Source organism: Scylla paramamosain, chromosome 33 (assembly GCF_035594125.1).
Source record: "Scylla paramamosain isolate STU-SP2022 chromosome 33, ASM3559412v1, whole genome shotgun sequence".
NCBI lineage: Eukaryota > Metazoa > Arthropoda > Malacostraca > Decapoda > Portunidae > Scylla > Scylla paramamosain.
This window is the reverse complement of record NC_087183.1, coordinates 17,472,368-17,482,367: the sequence shown is the minus strand read 5'-3', so window position 1 is coordinate 17,482,367 and position 10,000 is coordinate 17,472,368. Positions and strand designations below refer to the sequence as shown.

At 39.0% G+C, this 10,000-nt stretch overlaps 1 protein-coding gene across 1 annotated transcript in view; it reads right to left on the bottom strand.

Moving 5' to 3' along the window:
* LOC135089854 (proton channel OtopLc-like) overlaps positions 1–3,501 on the bottom strand; it is a 110,033-nt gene extending 106,532 nt beyond the window's left edge. Inside the window, exon 1 of the mRNA XM_063985986.1 lies at positions 3,254–3,501. Within this exon, the coding sequence (XP_063842056.1) occupies positions 3,254–3,486 (233 nt within the window). The 5' untranslated portion in view covers positions 3,487–3,501. The remainder of the gene's footprint in view (positions 1–3,253) is intronic.
* Positions 3,502–10,000: the final 6,499 nt, after the last annotated feature.

Here is a 10,000-nt window from a genome sequence, read left to right as displayed (position 1 = left end):
GGCGGTGCTTGGTACAGGGAGAAGCTGCAGGGAATACGGAAACACTTATTACCATTGTGCGTGGGGTAAGACTAAACAGCGCAGACCAAAACACTGCAGCCACCGGCTCCCCCCCCTCCCTCGCAAGGCCTACCTGTCATTGCTCCTCCACCCCACACACACACACACACACACACACAAAAGATTACACGTTACCGAGTAATAATTTAAATAATATAAATATCTTCACTTCCTCAGTGCCGTTTTCTCCACTGAACACCCCCTACGTGATTATGAACGCAAATTTCACTCAATGCTGTGCCGTGTCACCGAAGAAAACGTACGAACTAGCGCAGGATAGGCTCAAATAAAATGCTTCTACACACACACCACACACACACACACACACACACACACACACACACACACACACACACACACACACACATACACACACACACACACACACACACACACACACACACACACACACACACACACACACACACACACACACACACACACACACACACACACACACACACACACACACACACACACTCTCTCTCTCTCTCTCTCTCTCTCTCTCTCTCTCTCTCTCTCTCTCTCTCTCTCTCTCTCTCTCTCTTCTCACGACAGTTTGTCAAATCCATAAAGATGATTAGCAAGGTTTCCAAAGGTGTTTCTCCAATTAATAATAAAGAAATATACCACAAAAAACTCCCAAAACACACCAAAACAATACACAATATACTCAAAATATCCGACAACACCCAAAAATACCCACAAAAACTCACCCAAACACATACAAAACACACTCAAAACACCCAAAACACACTCAAAACACCCCAAAATCTACACAAGACTCACCCAAACACGCTCAAAACATGAAAAAAAACACTTCCGAAACACCCCAAAATACCCACAAAACTCATCCAAACACAACCAAAACACGCTTAAATCATCCAAAACACCCACATCACAACACAATATGGACCGCACACACCCAAACGCACCCAGAACACCACACACACGCTCAAATACACCCAAAAGACCCTGCACACACCCAGACTCACCCAAAACACTTAAAACACTCAAAATATACCAAACACACACTCACAACACCTGAATATACCCCAAACACACCAAAACATTCCAATATACACTCAAAACACTCCACAACACTCAAAACACGTAAAATACACCCAAAAGACACCTAACTACACTTAAACATCCTAAAATCACCCAAAACACATTGATAACAGCTAATATACACCCAAAACATACCTAAACACACCTAAGACATACTCAAAACACCCACAACACTCTTAAATACACCCAAACTTACTGAAAACAACCAAAACATACCAAATATTACAGAGAATGGCAACGTAGCAAGGGAAACTAAGCTAAAGATTGTCTTCCTGACGTTTTACATGTTTTGCCTTCTCCTACTTTTCCTCCATTTCACCATATCACAAAAGAATACGGCCCAAACACACCCAGAACACCCCACACGCACTCAAATACACCCAAAAGACCCCGCACATACCCAAACTCACCCAAAACACGTAAAACACCACAAAATAAACTCAAGACACACTCACAACACCTCAATATAATCCCAACCATACAAAAAACACTCCACAATACACTCAAAACACTCCACAACACTCAAAGCACGTAAAATATACCTAAAATCAACCTAAACCACACTTAAAAACCAAAAATTCATCCAAAACTCACTGATAACAGTTCATACACACCCAAAACATACCTAAACACTCCTAAGACACATTCAAAACACCCACCAACACTGCTAAATGCACCCAAAACACACTAAAAAAAAAAAAAAAACAACGCCAATTATTACAGAGAATGGCAGCGCAGCAAGGGTAACTAAGCTAAAGATTGTCTCCTTGCCATTTACATGTTTTACCTCCTTCTCCTCCTTCATTTCTCTTTATTTCTTCCTCCTCCTCCTCCATTTCTCTTATTTTCCTCCTTCTACTACTGCTATCTAGACACCTGAGTTTATAAACAACTGGAAATACTTGGAAAACACTGGAAATTACGGTAAATACTGACCAAGAGACACTGGAGTCGGGCTAGTCCCCAGCCGTTGATGACGTCACAGGCGAACTGGCCCCAGCCGCTGGCTTACGTACGTAACGTATTTCATTTTAAAATTGACCCCTAGAAAAAATGAAGCTAGGCTGGAATGCATTATATTTTCTGAATTGACAATTACTTAAATTAATATTCACAATATCAAAACATCTCCAGCCTGAGTAGTTGTAAAGAAATATCAAAAGAAATATGGAAAAAGTGTTGGAACCTTTGACACCATTAAAACCATTCAAAAGTCCGCCCATTTCACGTTGCACCATTAAAAAAACATTTTAAAAAATCTAAACTATTTTTTCAAACAATGCAAAGTTGGTTACAAGCTGAAATAGAAAAATAAAGAATGTAAAAAATGGTCAAATCACCACTTTTAACGGGACTAAAAACTATTTCAAAATGCACATACTCAACTCAACAGGAACGCAAAACACTTTAAAAATCATAAACGATTTTTTAAAACAATAAAAGCTTCACTACAGCCTCAAATAAAAAAGCCAAGAACCGGGGTGGGTAGAAATAACCGTGAAAATGGCCCTATATTTACGTTGAAAAAAACTGCAGAAAATTCAGCCCATTTACTTCACTGAAGGAAGAAAAACACTTTAACACCAACGAAATATTTTTACAAACCATAAAAAACTTACTATAGAAGCCAAATAAAGTAAATGAAGAAAATATAAAAAATATTGGAACCCACAGGCCGGAACAGGTCCTCGGCCGCGACCTCGGTAGAGGAGCCGGCGGCCATGTTGCCTTATTTATTGCTTCGTGACACCAAAACCAGGTAATGGCGGATATATATGAAAGCGCATATGAAAGCTAGACAAGTGACTATATCTTGTGACATGTTAGGCTTACAATAAGTCAGAGACGAAGCAAATAATGACTGAAAACACTGACGCCCTGCCTCTACCTCAGCTGACGGCTTGTTTACATATTGACAACTCTTCAATATTCGCCTAAATTTCCAGCTGTTTCCAGACTCAGGACGTAAACAAAACCTAAAAATATATAAATTACCCCATGAAATACCTAAATAATGAACAAAAACTTTAATAAACCGCTACAAGACAGTACAGGGAGGAGGAAGGTGGTGTTGGGAAGGCAGTAAGGCTAACTGAGGGTAGGCTGGCGCCATTGGGCTCACCTTACGTACTCGTGGCTCTGTGGTGATGCGTGGTGATGCTTGGTACAGGGAGAAGAAGCCGGAAATACGGAAACACTTATTACCAGAGTGTGTGGGGCAAGACTGACCACCGCCGGCCAAAACACTGCAGCCAGCCGCTCGCCCTGCCAAGCGCCACCTGACTCTGCTCCTCCACCCCAACACACACACACACACACACACAAAAGTTGACATGTTATCACAAAAGTTGACATGTTATCAAGTAATAATTCAAATAATTTAAATACCCTCACTGACGTTTCCCCAGTGAACACTCCCTACGTGATTATGATTCCAAATTTCACTCCCTGCTGCACCGCGTCACCGCAGCAAACTCACGAACCAGCGCAGGATAGGATTAACTAACATGCTTCTACTCTCTCTCTCTCTCTCTCTCTCTCTCTCTCTCTCTCTCTCTCTCTCCTTACGACTGTTTCCTAATGCCAGAAAGATGATTAGCAGGGTTTTCAAAAGCGTTTATCTTATTAACTAGACTTAGCTAGAACCGTAAAAAACCATTAAAAACCTGTGTAACTTCGACTAGAGGCTTTTAAAAGCATGTTTCTCGTGTTAGTATTGTAGAAATGTTAATCTGTCAGTGGAACCGTAAAAACATACTTAAAAACCCATGTAACTACTGAGAGAGAGAGAGAGAGAGAGAGAGAGAGAGAGAGAGAGAGAGAGAGAGAGAGAGAGAGAGAGAGAGAGAGAGAGAGAAACATCCCAAAACACCCCAACACACTCAAATACACTCAAAAGACCCTGCACACACCCAAAACACCTCCACACACACTCAAATACACTCAAAAAAACCCCATACACACCCAAAACATCCCCCACACTCAAATACACTCAAAGCATCCCGCACACACCCAGAAGACCCCCATACACTCAAAAGACCCAAAAACACTCCCCACACACTCAAATTTAATCAAGAGTCTCAATACACACTAAAAAACACCCCACACACACTCAAATACAGTCAAAAGACCCCATACACACCCAAAACACCCCCACACACACTCAAATACATCCAAAACACACCCCACACACAAATACACTCAAAGGACTCCATACACACCCAAAACACACCCCCACACACTCAAATACACTCAAAAAGACTCAATACACAGCCAAAACACCCCCACACACTCAAATACACTCAAAATCTTTTCGTCTCATAATGGAAAGTGTTGAAATCATTGATGTGGTTTTGGGTTTCTGCGTATCTCTCTCTCTCTCTCTCTCTCTCTCTCTCTCTCTCTCTCTCTCTCTCTCTCTCTCTCTCTCTCTCTCTCTCTCTCTCAGTAGTTACACTTTATAAATCACTGTTAGGTTATATATGTATATAGGGAAACACTGGTTGATATAGCGTGTGGGGCGTGACCAGTGCTGACCAAAACACTGCAGCCAGCCAGCCGCCAGGTCTCCCTTACCAGAGCCAACTGTACCTGCTCCTCAACACACATAATCACATAGCGGGTATGGAATGTGGAAAAGGGAGTGAGAAAGTGAGGATATTTATATTATTTAACATATTATTTCATAACATGTTAACTTATGTGTGTGTGTGTGTGTGTGTGTGTTTGTGTGTGTGTGTGTGTTTTGAAATGAGTGAGACAGGGACGGAGGGGGGGGTTGGTGGTGGGGGTAAAACTGTCAGATTTGACCTTGACAATGAAAACGAAGGGAAGGCAGGGATGGTGGGAGGGGGTGAGGGGAGTTAAGGGAAAAGGAGGAGGTAGGGGAGAGATAGGGGAGTGGAGGAGGTAGGGGGAGAGATAAGGGAGGATGGGGTAGGGGTGGTTTGAGCTTCCAACAGTTGACCGTGAAAAAATATTATTATTCTTATTATTCCTATTATATATATATATATATATATATATATATATATATATATATATATATACTCGTATATATATATATATATATATATATATATATATATATATATATATATATATATATATATATATATATATATATATATATATATATATATATATATATATATATATATATATATATATATATATATATATATATATATATTTATATATATATATATATATATATATATATATATATATATATATATATATATATATATATATATATATATATATATATATATATATATATATATATATATATATATATATATATATATATATATATATATATATATATATATATATATATAATATATTTAAGGAGATGAAATTAAGAGGCACCAGAACGGTCACTAGGTTTATCACCATACCAGAGTGGGTCTCAACAGAGGTTGGGAAAATTAAGGATGTTGATCTAACCAAGCATTACCTAACTTTACATTAGCTAACGTAACCTAACATTAACTAACGCCATCTTTCTCTTCTCGAGAACATTATATTATCTATTTTCTTTAAGAACATTTATTTTCCTTAGGAAATACTTCATATTTATAACATAATTCATGTTTAACTCCTTATCTGCCCTTATCTTGCCATGAATACAACGTTATCTTTCTCTTCTCGAGATCATACATCATCTATGGTCTTTAAGAAACTATAAATTAGACATTTTCATAAATTACATAAGTACTTACTCTTTGTGGGCCGCTATATTGCTTCCATTTACGCGTCAAGATTACCCCAGCCTCGGGAGCGTGCTGCGGATCCCGTCGAAGATCGGTCTTGGTTCCTACCTGGCGTCTTCGAAGCAAGATCGCAGAAATCTTGATGACAAAAACACTTTATCTTGGTTCCACCGAAGACCGCGCTTCAAAGACAAGCGCGATGTTGGACGATAAAAGCACACACCCATGATGAACGCAGCGGCGGCCGCGAGCAAACTTTTCTGTATAAACGTTACCATAAATCAATAATAATTTGTTTAGCTTTTTAGATTCATACCAAGCTGTAAAATAAGGAAATTAAATAAAAATAAAAATTTCCAGTTCGGGACGGTTCATTTTACATAAGCACGTGGTTACGCATGCCTGTCACTTGCATATATATTCAGGTAAATTTCTCGACTCCCCGCCCTGGTATTGTGTTTATTGTGCCTTTAAGGTGTAGGTACTTTGTTTATCTTGTGGTTAGTGGAAGACTGAGTGATGATGCGTGGTGGTGGGCTGCTCCTCCTGATTCTCTGTATGTAAAATTTTACATACGTAGCCACGTTTGCCAGGCTTGGTTAACTCACTTATGCCAGAATGTTTTGTTTTGTTTTCTATAACGTGGCTTAAAAACCATTTACCGAAATCACATAAACTACTTGATTTTCTCTGAATATTACAGGAAGTGTTTATTTCCTCCATGACACTCCGATCAAGCCACTCGCGATCGCTCGAACATCGCCTTAGTCATTGATTTCTTCACTTTCATATGCTATATGATGATTGTGAAGGCATATGTGGATAGATCACCTCTTTTTTTTTAGCTATAGCAGGAAGTAAAATGCAAAAAGATCCAGTAAATGATAAATAACATAAAATTCTACATTTTTTTCTCGAAGAGACGAGAGATTACGCAGACGTGTAACATTATGCTAGTTATACCTTCTAACAGTGCGAGGCTGGTGAGAGAGAACGTAACTGAAAGAGTATGAAAGACAGACGAAAGAATAAATGAAGAAGCAGAAAAAAGGAGAATGAGTAGAAGGAAAGAGAGGAACATCAATTAAAACAAAGATACATGACTAAAGAGAAAAACTAGTGAAAGAAGAGAAAACGAAATAGTAAGAGTGAATATATGAATGAATAACAAAGTAGATGGAGTTGGACAAGAGACGTCGAGAGAAAGAAATAGAGAAATAAATATAGGAAGACTAAAAAGGAAGGTCGTCGTTTTTCAGTATTTGTCTGATATTAAATGTATGTACGGTAAAGGGGAGAGACTGATAGTTTACAATTACTTTTGAGAGAAAAAATGTGTGGTTGAGAGATGCTTGTGGATCCGTCAGTTTCCCTTCTTTTGTGGATATGTGTTTAGTTATTCCCTTCTACTTGATCTTCTTTCAAAATATCTTTTTTTCCGCCACATTTATTATAGTATTGCTGAATAATATGAAGAACAGAACAACAAAGCAAGGGATACAGAGATGGAGAAGAGGACAAAAGAAGAAGAAGAGGAAGTTAGTCTTGCCATACATGTAAACAAAGTGGCTTCCTTTCTGTGTCTCCCAAGAAAGGCGTCTTATTTTAATCAATCCCGCGGAAGTGTGAGCACCTGAGAGTACCTGGCGGGGAGAGCAGGCACAGGTGAGCACTGACGATAAGCCAAATGTCGAAACAGGAAGTGAGTTGAGGAGGAATATCGAAAAAAAAAATAGCCACTTTCCATCTTGCTTGTGGGCGAGTGGGATAAAACCAGGAAACGAAAATCTAAGGAGAAGTAGAGTTAAGGAAAAGAGACAGCACGACAAGGTAACCCATCGCCTCTCTGGCACCTGTGCTCACCTAGACACATGTGCTTAGTTTAGTACAGGTGTATCTACGTATAATCAGCACCAGAAGGTCACATCAGCATATATATCGGCAGTTTAGTAGATTAGATTAGTCTTGATGTGCCAAGCGTGATGTGGAAGATGACTAATTAGAAAAAAAGAAAAAAAATCAGTGAAAAGATTAATATCACAAGGAATAAATAGATAAATTGGGAAAATAAATTACTATCTAGTTTAACATGAAAAGGAATGCATAGATAAATGAATTAGTGAAAAGGAGGTTAATATTATTGCATGAAAAAGGAGTAAATAGATCAGTAGAGAAAGTAAGGTTAATATCATGAAGTGTAACATGAAAAAAAGAGTAATAAGATAAATAGATAGGTAGATAAATTAACAGGTTTGTATTATCCTTAGCTAGTTTGTGGCTTCTTTCTTAGTGTATAATGATAATAATGCGTAACTTAACCTAACCTAACCAAACCAACAGCATTTAGTTAAGCCCTCCTTGCCATAGACCAAACCAGACCATTTAGTTAATCCTCCCTGCACCAGACCATTAAATTAATCCTCCCCGCAATACACCAGACCAGTTAGTTAACCCTCCCTGCACCAGACCAGACCAGTTTAAGCCTCCCTGCACCTGACCATTAAATTAACCCTTCCAGACCAGACCCACACCACTTTGCTGAGCCAGAAAAGACACGGAGATGATAATGTAAGCTTTCAGTCTTCACTCAGCTTTAATCCACTGCTGTCAGGCTTCCTAAGGATCAGCAAGGCCAGGGGGTCAGGGGGAGGAAGGGCAGGGATTGGTGGAGTCAGCAAACAGAGTCATTCTGATGCTGCTGTGCTCTGTAGTGACTCAAGTCTTACTAGGGCTGAAGAGGACCACTGCAACACACACACACACACACACACATACACACACACACACACACACGCACAGTTCAGAGACAAGTCCAAAAATGACCTTCAGAACTGTGCAGACTCTCCCCTCACCTCGTCATTCATCAGCGACCTTTGACCTGCGACCTTTAACAAATTCACTGTGTGTGTCGGCGGCAGCACCTCTGTAGCCTTGCATCCTGGTAGTTTAAAGCCAACAGGGGAGTGATCTTGTTACCTGTGGGGCACCAAGAGGAAGGTTTCAGGACACTTATCCTTTAATTCTTGATGGCTTTGACTGGGACCAGGAACTCAGTGGGTCTTTTTTTATCATAATTTTGTTGCCTTTGGCTGATGCCCCTCCTACATGAAATAAGAAAAGTGTCAAGCTGGTATGTCTCGGTATGTATGTCTCGGTAAAGGGTTTGTGTTTTAATAGATTACAGTATGCATTAATGTGAAGAGGTGCGGATAATATTGTTAGGTGAAAAGAAACAAGTTGTATTAAGCAGTGGATAGAAGGTGGAGATGTGGAGTGATGTCTGGGTATAGAGATCTTGTGGATGATGTCACTGAGTAAAGAAAAAGGCTATGCAGGGGTAGTTGTATTAAGTATTTACTAAAGAGCTGTGGATGTTTGGATGGTGTAACATTTTCCCGGGCATTGCTGACCATTTTGGGGTGTTTCTCCTTACCCCATAGCCATCTTGAAGCGTTATACTTGTGAAAAATTGGCAAATCAACTCAGTTCCATTTTCTTCTCTCTTTTCTTTCTTTCTCATTGATGTTTGTGGAGATTTCGTTGCGGGTTGCAGTGAAAGGGTTAGAAGACGTGGGTTGTGCTATGAGGTCAAGAAAAACGTAGATTGAACTTTGATATAATTGGGTTAAAAAAGTGCTATAGATAGATTATTAAGTAGAAAATACATATATAGATCTATTGTTAAGAAATGCTGATGTTGAAATATTATTGGATAAAAAAATATTACGTACAGATAATGATATTGGGTAGAGACTGTACCTGTGTGGATCAAATAAAGATGTATATATGATTGTAGAAGAAAAATAACTATACCTAGATATATAATTGGGCAAAAAATAAAAGTATAGTTAGATATAATACATGAAAGTCAATTAGAGATTTAAATATACTGATACTTCTAGAGAGAGAGAGAGAGAGAGAGAGAGAGAGAGAGAGAGAGAGAGAGAGAGAGAGAGAGAGAGAGAGCACCAATTATCTAAGTTAAGTATAACTATAATAATTCATACAGGAGAGGGAGGAGGGCCATTAGAGTAAGCCCAAACACAGGCAGGGAAAAAAACACACCAAAAGTCCTTTACAAACAACACTTCTTCTCAGCATCTCTTCCTATTCATATGTTGAGTCTTCAGTTTTTTCTGCTTCTTTCATCT